Source organism: Anabrus simplex, chromosome 1 (assembly GCF_040414725.1).
Source record: "Anabrus simplex isolate iqAnaSimp1 chromosome 1, ASM4041472v1, whole genome shotgun sequence".
In the NCBI taxonomy this organism is placed as follows: Eukaryota; Metazoa; Arthropoda; class Insecta; order Orthoptera; family Tettigoniidae; genus Anabrus; species Anabrus simplex.
The window spans coordinates 432807334-432825851 of record NC_090265.1 but is presented as its reverse complement, the minus strand read 5'-3'; the positions used below and the strand labels follow the sequence as shown (position 1 = coordinate 432825851).

The following is an 18518-nucleotide window of genomic DNA, read 5'->3' as shown; positions in this document are numbered from 1 at the left end:
TTTATGGTTGTGTAGTTTTATTTCTATTGTAATATTATGTAATTGTCCTCATATTTTGAGCAGGAGATTCCATTCCACCACATCTGGAGTTCAACCCACAATCACCTGCACTGCTCTTTTACTCTGGAGCGGACTGATCGTCTCACCCATACTGTGGCCTTTCGCATTCTGGCCAGCCAGAAGGGCAGTCAGACTCACCGCCAGCTGTTCCGAGTGCACTCCGACCTTCATACTGCCAGTCCTGGCAACACAGTAGTAAGTGATTAGAATTCATCTTCCTGTCTGCATGTTTCTTTACTTCAAATTACAACCCCCAGTTCCTAATATTTGTTCACAAGTTATAAAGTACAATAGTGATATTGACACAAGAAGCCTAACTAAACATTTCATTAGTGCGTACTAAATACGGCATTGGGTGATATAAGAAACTATAAAATCTGGATGACGTAGTGATGATTGGCCATTCTTTCATTATGCATAAATACCATTACCTCACAGATACATTTACATAACACAAGTACTATTACACATGGTGCATTCAAAGACTCATATCACTATTCTTCCATTAGTATACTCATTATACATAACTCGATGACTCTACAACCCACTGACTATTTACAAAGATCCCAGGTACTATTCATATCATCTCACTGTCTACAACATTACGTTATTCCATTTAAGAGGATTATATATTACATCTGACCATGCATATCTGAAGACTATAACTCAAATCACTAACATATCCTTCATTCTATTTTCATTCTATTGTTAGTCATAATTATTCCAAAGGTAATTTACATTTCACATACTAAGATGGGCCCAAATATTGTTACAATCAATCTACTTGAGATTACCTTATGCAGATGACTCTACATTCCCTGGTTCTAATGGTAAAACATAGAGTATAGCTCTGTCTATCAATCTATTAAATTTAATAAGTCGGCTTGTTTCAAATTTAATTCAGTTCCACTCATTAAATCACTGACAGAAAACAATACTCTTTCTTAATCTCAAACTCCTTAGAAAAATACATATTGAGGGGTTGAAACTTCATTACATAATTCGATGGATCCATATTTATGGATTCATTACAACAAATTTTTGCCAACTTCAATTATTTATTAATTTCATTTTAATTACCTCTTATTGGGTCTCATTATTAACTTACTGAACATTATTTCCAAACTAAAGTTGACCTGTGCTACCTTTACAAGTTAATTTAAATTAGTTATTTTTTTTTAACAAGTTGCTTTACATGATATAGATGTTGATTCCCATAGGGAATCCGAAATATTTGTCCCGAAGGAGTAAATTTATAATATCAATATAAATGATCCGTTATTGGACAGCTGGAAAATTTATAATGTCCAATCAAATATTTCAGATTCCCTATGGCAGGGATGGCGAACCTTTTCCAGCTAGTGTGCCATTTTAAGTCTGTTTTATTATTCTCAACTGATTACTGTGCCACTTGTTATTTTCTTTTAAGGAATGGCTATAACTCACACGCCCCCCCCCCCCCCCCCGGTACGAATTCGTTTCTTAATTCCCAGTTATGTTTAAGAATATTTTATTTATTCTTTTAGTGACTTATTTACTTGTAAATACATTTGAGTGCATGTTTCGTGGTTGTATTTTGCAATACATCAAAAATAAATTTTTAAGTATTTCGAGAATACCTAACATTATTTGTAAAAATATATAATAAGCTCCCATTGTAACACACCTCGTCATTAACAATTAAAATACTAATATTGCTAATGAACTACGGGTGAAATAATGTTCTCACATTTAGTACCCATGACATTTATATTAGGTTCATAACTTCATGTCTTCAGTAACACACAAGAAGCACATAGGTCTGAACCAAGACGGATTCTAACTGTTGACTTGACAACGTTCATTGTAGGGTGTTTAACGTCTTTAAGAAATTTGCAAAAACCCGTTACGAGTACACACCATATTTGAGGCTATTCTGTAAGTCAAAACCCATTTTTAATACAAGTTCTTGCTTCACATCCTTCATTATATCCTTACCTATTGTCGTATTTCGTAAAAATAATTTTACTAATTCCTCCCTCCCCTCATCATATTTTCACAAGGAAATCAGACAAAACAGCAATCTTTTCTTGTAAGGTCACGTACGTGTTTCCATCAAGACATACTGAATACATCTGGTAGTTATCCGAATCAGCTTTCAAATTATCCGACACATCTTCACTCATTCTTATTATTCTACCCTTGACAGTATTTCGGCTGGCTGGCATTTCTTTAATTCTGCTAATTATTTGCTGTTTGTTAGGAAAGTCTTTAATTAATGTATCGGACGTCGATAAGAAAGTCTCTTTCAAGAACTCACCGTCAAAAATCGGCTTCCCATGCTCTAATATGCAGTGAAACAGATGGAAACAACCGCACTGATGTTCCTTGACCTGAAAGATGATACAAAACAAACAGTTTGCTTTGTGTATTCTTCGATTTTCTGTGAAACGAGCTCTCTTCTTTCTTCATTTGACATGGAATGAACATTTAAATGATTCGTCTGGAAATTGTGCTTTTGGCCTACATTAAATGTGCTGGACACGACGGTTTTCAGTCACAGGCAACACAAAGCGTTATTGCTTATTTGTAACACTCTGAATTCCGTTGTCCACTGTTCTTGAAGAATCCAGTTACTACTTTTGTTAAGTTTCTGTTTCTTCGGCACCGAAAACATGTTTGTGAGGTCCGTATACAAACGACATTCAATAAACAGTAACACACAACGAATAATTACGCGCTACTGGCTACCACACACACGTCAAACTTCACTCACCGACTGACCGACGGCCAGGTTTTCGATATTTATTTCTCACATGTGAAACACTATGACTATACGAACCATGCGATATTGTATAGTCTGTAGCACAAGACGTATATAAAAATTTTAATATGTTCATGTGGCGTGCCACCGAAATCCTGTTCGCATGTCACCTAGTGACACGCGTGGCATAGGTTCGCCATCCCTGCCCTATGGGAATCAACATCTATATCATCTGATGGCCAAGCAGGCATCAATTTTTGGTAAAGAGACAAAGTCTCTCATAAGGCATTGGCACTGCCGGTGGCTCCAAGTAGCCTACGCAGTGGCCTCCACGGTATGCACTAGTTTGGGAGGTGTGCTAGGTACCAACTGATGAGCCCAATCTAGCACATGAAGGCGAAACGCTGGCAAACAGGAATGAGTTAGCTGGAAAATTTATAATGTCCAATAACGGATCATTTATATTGGTATTATATTTAAGTTGCTTTACGTTGCACCGACACAGATAGGTCTTATGGCGACAATGGGACAGGAGAGGGATAAGAGTGGGAAGGAAGCATCTGTGGCCTTAATTAAGATGTGAAAACGGGGAAAATACAGAAAGCCATCTTCAGGGCTGCCGACAGTGGGGTTCGAACCCACTATCTCCCGAATACTGGATACTAGCCGCACATAAGCGACTGCAGCTATCGAGCTCGGTATTACATCTTTGAAACATTAAATCACATTCATTACATCAAAATCAAATTATTAAATTATCAAATTTCCAAATATCAAATTAAATTATCAAATTTTCAAATATCAAATTATTAAATTCATTCATTCATCAGCTTACGTGGCTTATTACATCTCATCTACAATAACCATCACAAAATGAACGCGGACTAACAAGTACATTTGATATAATTACAACATGAGATAATCGGATTCGAAAAAATATTTTTAACTTTACACATACATAACCAGCTGTCTCAACATTGAGTTCTGCCAACAGGGGAAACTACCGGGCAAGTTGGCCATGCAGTTAGGGGTGCACGGCTGTTAGCTTGCATTCGGGAGATAGTGGGTCTGAATCCCACTGTCGGCAGCCCTGAAGATGGTTTTCCTTGGTTTCCATTTTCGCACCAGGCAAATGCTGGGGCTGTACCTATTTAAGGCCATGGCCACTTCCTTCCAACTCCTAGGCCTTTCCTATCCATCGTCACCATAAGACCTATCTGTGTCAGTGTAACATAAAGCCACTAGCATAAAAAAACATGGAAACTACAACGTTAATAATCACACTGAATTTTAAAAAATCTGTAGCGAAGGGCCCAATGTATTATAAATAAATCCCTCAAAATCTTACATCTACAGTGGCTTTACTGCAATGGGAAAGGAACCCCTGCCTCAAACATAGCAACCATATGGAACTGAATCCACAATCAATAAAATCACAAGAACAAAACAGAATTTGCATTGCCAAGTACACACATAACAACAAAATAAATCCAGTAATGATGGTCATCAGTGAACCCAAGTCCATTGACCTGGTCAAGAATTGAAGAGATGTCCCTCAGGACAATTAAATTACAGTGACCTGAAATTCCCTAATCTTTAACTAAAGTGATACTCAGATGACGTTCTATATTTAAATAACTTTGTGCTGTGGTCTACCTGATCAACTGGAATTGTATAAAATAACATCGTAATTAGTCTTCGTTGACCCTATGTCAACGGGGTATAATCTTTAACAATCAAGTGCTGTGCCATGGAGAGTCTTGACTTTGAAATTAACACATATGTTTTCTTTGTACCTCGGCTATATATCTCTCAGCACTCTGCTCTATCTCCGCATAAGGCAAGCTCATCCAGTCTCTTCCAAATACTTTTTCTTTTTGCTAGTTGCTTTACGTCGCACCGACACAGATAGGTCTTATGGCGACGATGGGACAGGGAAGGGCTAGGAGTGGGAAGGAAGCGGCCGTGGCCTTAATTAAGGTGCAGCCCCAGCATTTGCCTGGTGTGAAAATGGGAAACCACGGAAAACCATTTTCAGGGCTGCCGACAGTGGGGTTCGAACCTACTATCTCCCGAATACTGGATACTGGCCGCACTTAAGCGACTGCAGCTATCGAGCTCGGTCTTCCAAATACCATGTAAAAACTGGCCTCCTTAGGCTCGTAACAAAATATTCCTCACAATTTACATTCAGGAATGCACAATATCTTGCTTTCAATTATAATATTCACTGGTTCAAATCTCACCAGGATTTGCAAATTTTATTCCTTGAGAATACATAATCTCTTGCATTCAAATATCAACTTCGTCTTTCATTCCACATTATCACTGGGTCTCTTCCTCTCACTAGTGTTCTGAATGCTAAAGTATCCTCTCTCAAACAAGGCACAAAAATGAACTCAATAATGAAATATTGAAAAACATGAACTAACTCAGAGCACATATCGTTAACCTGACGAAAAGTCAAATCGCTTATCCATGAACACTGACTTTAAATATAAACTGTAATATTCAATGATGGTCACTGGTTCAAGTCCGTAGCACAACACTGATGAATCTTTCTCGAAGAGCGAAAAAATAGTCATGCAACATGCCATAATGCTAACATGCTCCATGAACTACTTAAAATGTACTGAATGCCATCTAATTTTATAAACATTGCATTAACAACGCTGATATTATTTCAGAAGATAATTTAACACATGTTTAAGAATAGATTCCAAAGATCAAATTAACACTATCACATGAAATTTATATATAAACAAATGCAAACCCCCAAGGCAGTGTTACCACAAAATTAACTATCTAAATCTAGCTGACCCTTGCTACATATTTAAATCAAACAGATCTTAAACATTACATGCAAGAAGTTATTATTTACAAATTTTCACAAGCAGCTAGTCATGCATGGTATGAAATTAAATAAAATCAGATGTACTCATCCATGTCTGGTCTGGTCCATGATTCAGCAATGCACCGTCTAAGCCATCGGGTCAGCCCATCAATGCGGTGCTCACTCCATCACAACAAAAATACAACAGTCTTTAGGGCTCTCCTCCATAGTTCTTCTCTTGAATTCCATGGCCCCGACACAACTTTATTAACGGCACAATCGGTACACTCGTGTCTGCACAATCCCGAGGTTCACTGAGCATAAACATACAATCAATTATGATACAAATTTTAAAAAATAACACAATAAAAACACAAGAAATAAATTCTTCTCAAAAACACTCCATTCACATAACAGTTTGATCAGTATCTTATTCCCACCAGATTCAAGCTCCAGTGTGCCCCATAACTTCATTATTAACTAAGTTTAATACTGCTCAAAGAACAAGTCTCTCGGCACTTTACACGTTATAATTTAATCTGTGACGATTTAATACTATTAACTCCTTTAATGGGAAAAATCCCTGCAGATTAAGTCCAGGATCAAAAGAAAGTTATTGTTGCTATCTCAAGAAATACTCGGTATTCACATTTTTTTGGCAACAATCACAACACGCATCCGACACATTCAGTCCTGAAGCTTAGAGTGTCTTCCTCAGCGCTTGGCATCATCCAGTCTGCATGCCTTGTAGACCAAAAGTCTTGGGGATTCCCTGCCTCTATTACATCATGTCCTGTCTCTGGTAACCACATATTTAATCACAGAAGTTTGCCAGGATTTCTTAATTACATTTTTACAAATATATGAAAGTCTTATTTGCTTTTAGTAATCATTTCTGCTGGATTTAGACTTATTTCACAGTGCTTTCACATTGGCATTCCTGCGATTGCATCAGTTCCTCCTTTGCACGCTACCTTGTGATTAGTTGATTCGAAAGTTATGTCAACATAACTCGGTATCTTTGTCTCATATCGATCTCACATTTCTCTCTTCAGTGTGGAAAATTCTATTACCCCCTTTCTGATACAACTTCCGCTGCTCCTTTACACATGTGCCATTAGAGATATAATTCAGCAGACCAGATTACTACATATAGTCGGCAACAATGGCCTGAGGCGTACTTGAGAACATCTATATAAGCCACACTAATATTCAGCTGATGCTGCCTCCAACTCTTCTCAACAGACAATGATAATAGAAAACCTCTGATACAATGTAGATTTGACTTACTCCCACACCAATGTCATACTATCATTACTCTGATTGTTGCCAAGCATATTCTGATGAGATAAAATTCATTATTACTAATAGCATTTTAAAATTATGCCAGCTATGCCAGTCCTTATTAAATATTTTCCAAAATGAAGACAGAAATATGTATCTTTAACATAATTCCATCCTGACATAGATTTGGTCTGCCATGCCATTCATGCTCCTACTCGTCGTTGTCATATTATATGTTCTCACTCATTTGAATAATATGTCACTAGCACAGTCTTTGGCAATACAGTTTACTAAAATCCCAGTCCATTTTAGCAAAAGCTTTTGAATAAAAATATCCTTAAGGAATATATATGGAAGCCAAAACTAATAGTAATAAACTGAGTTAGGAATTGTGAAAATGTAAAAATTTTAAAAGGATTTAGACCCTAGTTCTAGAATTCCATTCCATTCTGGGCTCATTCATTTCTTTGAGATAAATATTTCAAGGGCGTTTGTTTTAAGTTCAAACAGAATAACAGATCCATGGTGTTGCAAAGAGTATACTGCTGTATTAATAATTATGCTATATATTTTAGTGCCACACTTCTCTGCTTCAACTTTACAAGTGCACTCAGCCATCAGCCATATTTAGTTCCTCATAATGAAAGGTCTCAATATATATACAGTGTATATTAATTATACTGAAGTAACACTAAACTACCGTACTTGCCTGTTAAGTCTTAAGACTGGTTAGGTCCTCAAATAGCACCAACAATGTTTATGTGGTTATAGGGAAACTGTAAAAATTGAGAAAGTGTTATTGCAGCATGACCAACCCTATACGTACTACCTTCCATAACATCCAAACATACTAGTTATGCTCCGACAGTTATTATTCAGCACCACCCATACGTCAGCTGCTTCCATATGATCGTCCTGGCCGTCCATGGGCATCAGCTTGAAAGACCTGCACCAGGTCTCTCCAGAAGCCTCCAGAAGCTGATCTGCATTTAGGGCAGTTGCCTAGGTGGCAGATTCCCTATCTGTTGTTTACTTAGTCCTTTCTTAAATAATTGCAAAGAATTCAGAAATTTATTGAACATTCTCTCTTGGTAAATTATTCCAATCCCTAACTCCTCTTCCTATAAACAAATGTTTGTCACAATTTGTCCTCTTGAATTCCAACTTTATCTTCACATTGTGTGATCTTTCCTACTTTTAAAAGCACCACTCAAACCACGCCATCTCTCCACTGACAGCTCAGAACATACCACTAATTACAGACTATGAATCTCATTGTTGAATCCGTATTGACGGTTGAACTTCTTACAAAATTGTACAAAACTATTTTAATCCTCGTAGTCAATACTATATATTATTACATGTAGTATTATATATTATTATACCCTATATAGTATTGACTAGGAGGATTAAAAATTTTTTGTAAGAACATACCACTTAGTCGAGCAACTCGTCTCCTCTCTCCCAGGTCTTCCCAGCCCAAACTTTGCAATATTTTCATAACAGTACTCTTTTGTTGAAACCATTGCCTCTTTAAGCCAAGTGCCTGAACTTGAAATAAAAGGCTATGGAAGTATCTATTTATTTATAAATGGAGTGATAGGTCATATCAGTATTTTACAATATTGGCTTTAATTAGCAAAAATATAGTATTAGTTGTAGTGGGCTATAATTATTAGCTCCTACTCTTTCTAAGTAGCTTCCTATAAACCTTTCTCTAGAATAAATTATTGATAAATATGACATTACATTATGTACAATTTTTTCTGCAGGTACCCAGTAGCCCAGCTATAGCAAGGCCACCACGAGCTTTGACTGTTACAACAAGTAGTGGGTGCAGTTCAATGGTCACTACTCTTGACCCTACTCCATCACCCTTTCGGTAAAGACTTTTTATCATCATTACTATCCATTTTATACTTTCACTTTAAAAGATCTTACTTTAAAAAATTAGAACAGAGCAATCTAGTTTTCAATAAGTCAATAATATAACTAGGGACTCTAGTTGGGAGAGAAAATCAAATATTTCACCTGTCATTTTTCTCTTTTAAATATTTTTGTTAACAGAATTACAATACTATGTTTTGAGACACTGTGTGATTCTCTTCATAGATTCCATCGTTCATTAAAGAAGCACCTGTGTCAGTGTTTGGATCCACCAAATGCCCGGGGTAATGACTGGAGGATGTTAGCACAAAGATTAAATGTTGACAGGTGAGTAGATTTGTTGCTCAACTCCTCTCTTTCTTCAACTATTGAAGTGCATGCATTTAATAATTATTAGATATTAAAAGAAATGCCTGATATGATATGATGTGAGTTACAATAGATACATAGTCTTGCACAGATTATAATTATATATTTCTCTGGTAAAAACATATTTTTAAGATGTTCATATCCCATTAATTTATTTTATTGTCATCATTGTCATTTGGGTCATCAGTCCACAGACTCGTTAGATGAAGTTTTCCATGCATGGGCGCCCACAGGATCTTTTCCAGGGAGGGGGGGGGGGGCGGTGCACATTAACTATTTTCTTGAATGTAAAAACCAATATAACGTCAGCAACATTAAATTGTTTACAGAAATTTCCGGTTATAACAGATGCTAGATGACTGTCGGTAAGTTCAGTTTATGAAATAATCTGGTATGATATTAAACAATTGAACATCAACCTTTTTAGAATTCCAGGGGGGGGGGACGCAAGTGCTCCCCCTTGTGGGCGCCCATTTTTCCATGTCACCCTGTTCTGTACTAACCTTTCCATTTCTACATCACTACATCCTTCGTCTACTGTAATATGTTCGGCTCTTCATTTGGTCTACCCCTATTGATCTTACCACCTACCTTCCCTCAAAAAACAAACTGAACAAGTCCCGGATGTCTTAAGAAATGTCCTATCATTCTGCATATACTTCTTCTGGTCAATTTTGCCAAATTTTTCTCCTCTCACCAATTTGATTTAGTATCTCTTCATTCGTGATACTATCCCCCCATCTCACTTTCATCATTTTCCTGTAACACCACATTTCAAAAGCTTTGATTCTTTCTGAACTAGTTATTGATCATGTTTCACATCCATACAATACCACGCTCCAGACAAAAGTCTTCAGAAACAACTTTCTAATTTCCTGTACCAATGTTCGAAGTGAGCAATTTTTTTTTCTTAAGAAGGCCTCCTTTGCTTTTGTTAGTCTGTATTTTATGTCCTCCTTACTTCTGCTTTCATTGCTATTTTTTTTTTTTTTTTTTGCAAGCTGCTTTACGTCGCACCGACACAGATAGGTCTTATGGCGACGATGGGCTAGGAGTGGGAAGGAAGTGTCCGTGGCCTTAATTAAGGTACAACCCCAGCATTTGCCTGGTGTGAAAATGGGAAACAACGGAAAGCCATCTTCAGGGCTGCCGACAGTGGGGTTCAAACCCACTATCTCCCGAATACTGGATACTGTTTAAAGGAGAAACAATAAAACTTTTGTATCCACCTATTCAATACATTAAAAGCAATTATAAAATTAGGATCTCATCCTTATCTTACTGCTTAAATATTAAAATATAGGACATGTTTCGTTCATATTTTGAACATTTTCAGCCATAAATATTCTTACAAGGTTAAATGATAATATTGTTTTAGAACTTACACTTATGGTTTGCCTTTGACAAACATGTCCTATGTTTTAATATCTAAGCAATAAAATACGGAGGAGATCCTAATTTTATAATTGCTTTCAGTGTATTGAATAGGTGGGTACAAAAGTTTTATTGTTTCTCCTTTAAATAGACTTTCAATACGGAAAAATGAGGATAGTCTCTTGCAAAATACTGGATACTGGCAGCGACTGCAGCTATCGAGCTCATTCATTAGTTATTCTACTTCCCAAGTAACCATATTCATCTATGTCCTTAAGACTTCATTTCCTGATCTAATATTTCCTGCATCAGCTGACTGGACAGCACTCCATTACTTTTGATTTGGATTTATTTATTTTCATCTTGTACCCCTTCTCCAAGACTGTGTGTATACCATTCAGCAATATCTTCAGATTTTCTGCTGACTCAGATAAAATAACAATATCATCAACAGATCTCAGGGTTTTGATTTCCCCTCCTTGTATTGTGATTCCCTTTCCAAATTTCTCTTAGATTTCCTTTACCGCCTGTTCTGTATAAACAAGGAGGAGGGTGGGGAGGGGGTACAAACTGTAGCCTTACCTCACTCCCTTCTGGTTTGCTGCTTCTTTTTCATAGCCCTCGATTCTTATCACTGCAGACTGATTTTTGTACGGATTGTAGATAATCCTTCTTTGTCGGTATATGATCCCAATCCCGCTCAGAATCCCAAATAGCGTGGTCCAATCAACATTAGCCTTTTCTAGATCTATGAATGCTATTGTTCTTCTTAATTTTATCCTCTAAGAACAGACATAATGTCAAGGATTGCTTTACCCATTCCTACATTTCTTCTGAAGCCAAATTGATGTTCTCTGAACTCAGCTTAAAATTGTCTTTCCATTCTTCTGTAAATAATATGTGTTAAAATTTTGCAAGCATGAGGTAACTAATGGTTCTTAAGAATAGGTATAACAACATTCTGTATAAAATCAGATGGCAGTCCTCCTGTATCATACATCTTACACACTAAATGGAATAACAATGTATGAAAACACTTTCCGCCTTGTCTATACTGTAAGTATTAACAAGTTGAAAAGTGTTTTCATAGATTGAATGTAAGTCAATAAGGATAAAATTGAACTATCATGGTTAAAATAATCAAAATGGAATAACATCGCTATGGTGGTTTCTCCTAAGTCAGTAATTCTGAGGATATGTTATGTATTTTAATTAACGATGTTGTCTGTCTGCTTGGGTGAATGGTCGGCACAGTGGTGTTCAGTTCAGAGGTCCCTGGGTTTGATATCCAGCCAGGTCAGGGATTTAAATCATATATGGTTAATTTCTCTCACTTGGGGGCTGGATGTTTGTGTTCATATTAATATACACATTTTCATCCACATTTAACACAACACACTGCCAAACACCACCAAAACATGCAATAGTGAATACATCCATTCATGTGTGGTTGGTGTCAGTAAAGGCATCCAACCACAAAACTGGGCTGGAGAGAATATTTTAGTTTTTATTGTTACTTGTCTTTTGTGCTGGACAAAGTAGAGGCGGGACAGGTTTTTTCTCCGGGTACTCCAGTTTTCCCTATCATCTTTCATTCCAGCAACACACTCCAATATCATTTCATTTCATATGTGAGTCAATTATCATTGCTTTGGCAGCCGGTACAATTCCTGTCCTTGTCACAAGATGGGGGCTTCATTCATTCCATCTCTGACCTGGTTGAATGGCTGGAAACAGGCTGTGGATTTTCATTTTCATTCATTGTTACTTGTCTAATGTCATACTAATATATGAAGGCTTTGGGCAATGATGGGAAAGAGGCAGGACAGAAGTAGGGAGGAAGTGGCTGTGGTCTTAATTAAGGTAGGTACAGTCCTGGCAGTTTTCATGCATAAAAATGGGAAATAACAAAAGGCATTGTCAGGGCTGCTAATGGTAAAGTTTGAATACACTAACACATGAAAAGTTTCAGCAGTGGTGGGAAGAAGTGGGCTAGAAGTAGGAATACGAGCTTATAATGGCATGATCTGTACCACACAGTCAAATAACTCGGTATGTATTTTACAGATTCGCTGTAACATGCATAATCTGCATTAGTGGAGTGTTATTGCATGGACATAGGAACAGTTCTACATATGGATATATAAATACCAAAGTATATGCAGTTAGAATACTGGAAATCACTATATTCTATGGCAGTAGGAACAAATTCAATTGTAATAGCAACAAGCAATATCATGAAAAGAGCTTGGCATAAGCCAAGTAAAGAGCAATGACCTCACTTAAAAGCATGACTAATTCATCAGAGCGGAACACGCTGAAGGAATGTACACCTTCCAAGGTCCATACAGTGATGAGAAAAAATTTGTTTAAAAAGACAATATTTCCAAAGAAGAGGATACTGCTAAAAATATTTCCAATTACAGAATAAGGAGGAGAGATGCTTGGGTCAAGAAGACCTTTTGGATGCCAATAATATCATTATATATTCAAGGTATCAACAATGATCAGAACAGTTAACAAGACTTAAGGCAACACTTCAGAGATAAAAAGATATTTTTATATCTAATGCGTGGATTTTCACAAAACTTTGTGGAAATGTCACCTACATAGAAGTAGAGATATTGCAAACATTTCTTTCATATACAGTTATAGTTTTTCCAAAATAATTTCTTTTTTTAATTTTTTATTCCATTTTTCATGAAATTGAATTAACATGTTAATGTAAACTCGTAATTAGGTATATAATGCTTCTTTTAAAAGCACTATGTACAAATTTTTCTGTACATAATTTATATAAGGAGATATATAGTACTAAAGTTTGTGTAATTTTTACGTTCTAAAATTTTGGACATAACCTTCATCGGCTAACGTAAATTTTGTAACACTTCGGCTATCGTTGCGGCTGTTAGCCGCACTTGCATCTTTCTAACTGTCAGTGCTATTGTTTAACTTAAATTCATAATAGACAGCAGGTTTCTAAATCAGTGTTAATAAGTACTGTATTATGTAAAAAACTTTGTTATTTTCAGGATGATTTCTCCATTACAACATATTTTAGAAGCTTAAACATAATCACAATTCTTATTGTTCTAAGACATCAATTTTCAGTTGGTTTTAGTTCACGTCAATAAGCTGTCTTTTCTTTGTATGCACAATATCAATATGTTAATCATATAAATTACCGTAATAAAGGCGAAAAGAAATCGTGAACATTCAAAATATCTATTAGCCAAAATGTACATGTCCAAACAAAACAAATATACCTCACATATTACAAACAACCGAAACAAAACTTTTCTTTACAGTCACACACTTGAGGGGGATAGCCACCTACCTTCACGCAGAATCCTAAGGAATGTAATACTATTCTACAAAGATGCTCGGCAAGTGGTTAGCTACAGAAGTAGTAGATGCTGGTCAAGTTTCTAAAATTATTCATCAGTCACAAAGTCGTCCTCATTTTCAGAACTTTCATAACAATTATGACAGAACAATTTCGGCATTACAGGTTCAGCTAATTAATTTACATTATTAAACATAATTGCTATTTGTTGCTGCTGCTTTGATTTGGCTCCATTTAAAAGAAAACCAAAGTAGATATCATCTTCACCATCCATTCAAATTCACTCTTAACAACCTTGATGAACATCCTTTTGTTGAAAGATCGTACAAGCCTAACACATTCCAAATTCAAACTGTAATATTTCATTATGTTCTATAACAGGTGAGTCTTAATAATAAACATCTGGGAATAATTCCTTAAATTTTGACCACCAATTTATTCATACTGGACCAGAATATACAAACTGTATGGCTTGCAGTCGATTGTACTCTGTTTACAAGGCCATTAATCTCCTTTCTATTAAATGTCATGGTCAGTCAATTGATACATTGCCATATTTTGTCTTGTAATTTAAAAATCTCCCTGTTGAAAGGTTACAATACACTGCTTCCAATATTTACTCCATTGGTCAAGGCATTCACTGATAGACCAAGCAAGTTGGCTGTGTGGTTTGGGCTATGTAGCTGTTAGCTTGCATTCGGAAAATGGTGGGTTCGAACCCCACTGTCAGCAGCCTTGAAATGATCTTTTAACTGTGGTATCTGATTTTCACACCAGGTTATACCTGGCCTTCCTAGTTCTAGCCTTTTGCTATCCCATCATCACAAGAAACTGATCTAAATTGGTGTGACATTAAACCACTAGCAAAAAAAGTTGACAACTCAGTTAAGTCCTCTGCTTGATATTGCATCCACAAAGCTATTTTGCATTTGAGAAGATGGATGGAAGTTTCAGGCTGCAAGTAATTAAGTGTGGAGTGAAATACAGTGCCAAACTCACTAATTACATTTAGTACATGTTACACATGCTCTTTAAGCAAGAGCATTATCCTCATACAGAATTTGCCCAGTGAGAGCAAATTGTGGTGTCAGTGAATCAAAGGTCCTTGGATGGGCTCAGTGGCTCAGATAGTAGAGTGCTGGCTTTTTGAACTTCGGTGGCAGGTTCAAGCCTAGCTCAGTCTGACGGTGTTTGAAGGTGCTCAATATATGAGGCACAGAGAAGTGAAAGGGGAGGCCAGTTGAGAGACCAAGGAATAGATGGATAAACACAGTGATAACGGAGGTCAGCAAGAGGAATGCCACGTGGGAGGACATAGAGGAACAGAAACTATACTTTGACAGGAAGAAGTGGTAGGTGCTTGTACACCACATCCCAGGAAACTGGAGCTGGAAAATGATGATAATGTCTTTGTTGTTTTTTTGCTTTACGTTGCACCGACACAGACAGGTCTTATGGCGACGATGGGACAGGAAAGGCCTAGGAATGGGAAGGAAGCGGCTATGGCCTTAATTAAGGTACTGGTGTGAAAATGGGAAACCATGGAAAACCATCTTCAGGGCTGCCAACAGTGGGATTCGAACCCACTATCTTCCGGATGCGGATGATGATGTTGATATAGATTTACTAGCATGTAAAATTGATATGTCTATCATCTTGATATAAAAGAAGTTAGTGTGATGTACAACCAATAATATTAACGAAGAACATCATAGTGGTGTCTTCAAAGGTAATACAAATTAAAATCCTGTTTTGTATATTGTTTTATTCTCTTCAAACAAATTTAAATATTTTATTGTATTTTATTTTTATTTTATTAACAGATATAAGATTTCATCTGTCTTTTAGATTTCATTATTATTATTATCATCATCATCATCATCATCATCATCATCATCATCACTTACAATCAACAACTTTATTACATTGCAAAACATGTCTTAGTCGCTTAGATATTAAAAACTCATTTATTTGATAAAATAATCTTAATACTTTATCACAAATAATTATGATATTACTCTATATTCTTAAACTTAACCACCACTGTATTACTAATTGTATATTAAAATATAATTTTTCATCTGTTTTAGATATATAAACTACTTTGCCACAAAAGCCAGTCCAACAGAACACATCCTGGATCTTTGGGAAGCACGGCACCGTGAAGCCACAGCTGTAACAGACCTTTTAAACATCCTGAGGGTTATGGGTCGCAACGATGCTGCTGCTCTGTTGGAGAAAGAGCTGGGTGCTTGGATCTAGGGAGTGAAATCTAGTGAAATTTAGTTGAGATGTGCCTTACTACAGGATAATCGTGTGACTGCTAGTTACAAGTGAGCGAACGTTCCTCTGCAGAATATCTGTACCATACGTTAAATATACTACATAACTATGCATTTATTTCAGTTAAGAATTAATTAGTTTGCAGTATAGGCCTATAATGTTCAAAGATATTCAGTTTCACCAGTGACTCCTAAACAAGACTCCACAAGAGCAGTGGTTTGAAGATATTTTCTATATTATTTATTGAAATATTCAATTGAATCCAAACTCTGTTGCATTCAGTGATTGTGTAACATTTATGGAATAGTTTGGATGGACATAGTTCGTCACTTTTGTAGTTACTTGCTCGTGATACCCTTTAATAATGTTGTTTGTTGGAATATTAGGAGTTATTTATATTATCATATTATATACTGTAGCTTTGAGAGAGAGAGAGGACTGACAGAAATGAAGAGCGCAGTATAAATATGATCAGTTACACTGTTCCTTGGATTGAAGTATTATGAATAACTTGACCAAGAAACAATTTTTTGAACATTTTTCATGGAAACAGAGAAGGCATTGTAAAGTTTGCTACTATGAGACAATTTGCAAACAATGCATTTACTTTGGTATGGTTTCCTTTTAAAAAGATATATAGACTACCTTGAAATACAGGTTCTGTTAATTGATTTGCAGTTAACAGTCTTAGGATATTTCATTTGTTTTGCTATTCAAAATGTGTGTTGTTTAACTGATGCTCTAATTAGAAGCAAAACATATTTTTATTTAGCAATGTAAGTGAAGGTACAAGAAGACTGTTAGATGTTGTGCATAGTACCTACTATAAAAGGACTTCCTTTGGTTCTCTTTTGAAGAATCAGAAGAGAAGTTGTAATTCCAGAAAGCTGTTATTCTTATGTGCCATGGTGATTAGATGGAATCAAGAAACCGTATTGTAGAGATAAAAATTGTTGACTATGTTGGTCAACTCGTTATGAGAATATTAACACTGTGTTGTCAAATTTCTTTTGTTGTTGTTTTGCCTTAATATTTGAAATTTATTTGCTTTTTATATAGTGAATGTCTTCCTAAGAGAATAGTTTGAACTGAACTGTTAAAATGAAGAGAGATTTTGTAAGTTGTTCAAGCATGTTAGCAATGTGATTAGATAAGCTGGGTTGGGTGAAGTTGTAGATAATTATTTTTTCACACATAATATTAATCCATGTAAAAATTGTAAGATAAACATGTATATAAAAGTCTTAATTGCCAGAAGAAACCAATTTTTATTGGTATTATTACACCATTTAAAATGAATTGAAAGAGAATTGATCCTTAAACATAAAATGGAAAGGGATTGTTGTGGAATTGATGATATATATTCCAAGAAATGAAACACTTTTAGAAGAGTTAGCAGCTGAATCTCTAAAGAATGGATGAGAAACATTTCAGAGCTTTTCTGTTGAACTTTGAGTTTGTTAAGTTTCATACTGCTAGTATTAAGCTTAATTTCTTTTATTCCGCTTCTTTTTTCTAAGTTTTGAAGATGTACAATGCCGATAAGTACCCGTTCTAGTGTACTGTAAAATATGTGGAACTACTTTGTATACTGAAAATTTGACAACCATTGAATGAAGTGCACTTAGTATTTTCTTCTCTGATCATGTAATTAAATTATTTTTATGTTGTAAGTAGAGCCTCTAACATCCTCTGTAAAAATGAACTTGCTTGATAGGAACAGACAATGAAAGGGACCAAAAAATTTCAAGTGGACTAAACCTTGTTTGAGGAACAACAAAAGACAACTTGGTCACATTAGATGATGTGTATACTGTACCATGTCATCTGAACACAGTGCTATGTAGAATAAATGTATGTATGTGTATTTTAATTTGTTGACTCATGTACTTTAATTTCTGCTGCTAAACAGAGTAATGAAGATCACCATTATTAACATTCAAAATAAGAGTACAGGTATATGTGGCTTCCTAAATGAACCAATAAAGGTGAAACACTTTTGATCCTCGATACACAAAGAATGAAAGAGTCTAAAATTCCAAATAGACGATAGTAACTCAAGCTGAATACCATCCACGTGCTTTGGACATATCTAGCTTAGGATAAAAGTGTTATTGTCGGATAAAATCATAAAAATAGACCTGATAAAATCCTTCTCACATCATCATTTTAGTTCCGTATGAGAAGAGAAATATATACATTATTTCTCGTGTGTTATTTGCATTATCAGGTGCATCTGCTACAGTTACTCCATACTCCCAATTTCCATGTGTCAGAGAAGCCTAATGTACACATGCCACAAGTGTTGAACAGCACTGCTGAGTCTAGCTTCAGTTGAT

General features: G+C 35.9%; 1 protein-coding gene across 4 annotated transcripts in view; it reads left to right on the top strand.

Annotated features, from left to right (window-relative positions):
• unc-5 overlaps positions 1–18038 on the top strand; it is an 884332-nt gene extending 866294 nt beyond the window's left edge. For all 4 annotated transcript variants that reach the window (XM_068226747.1, XM_068226748.1, XM_068226745.1 and 1 more), the window contains 4 exons: positions 64–255; positions 8693–8802; positions 9033–9134; positions 15987–18038. In XM_068226747.1, coding sequence (XP_068082848.1) covers positions 64–255; positions 8693–8802; positions 9033–9134; positions 15987–16158 — 576 coding nt within the window. In that variant the 3' untranslated portion in view covers positions 16159–18038. The remainder of the gene's footprint in view (positions 1–63; positions 256–8692; positions 8803–9032; positions 9135–15986) is intronic.
• Positions 18039–18518: the final 480 nt, after the last annotated feature.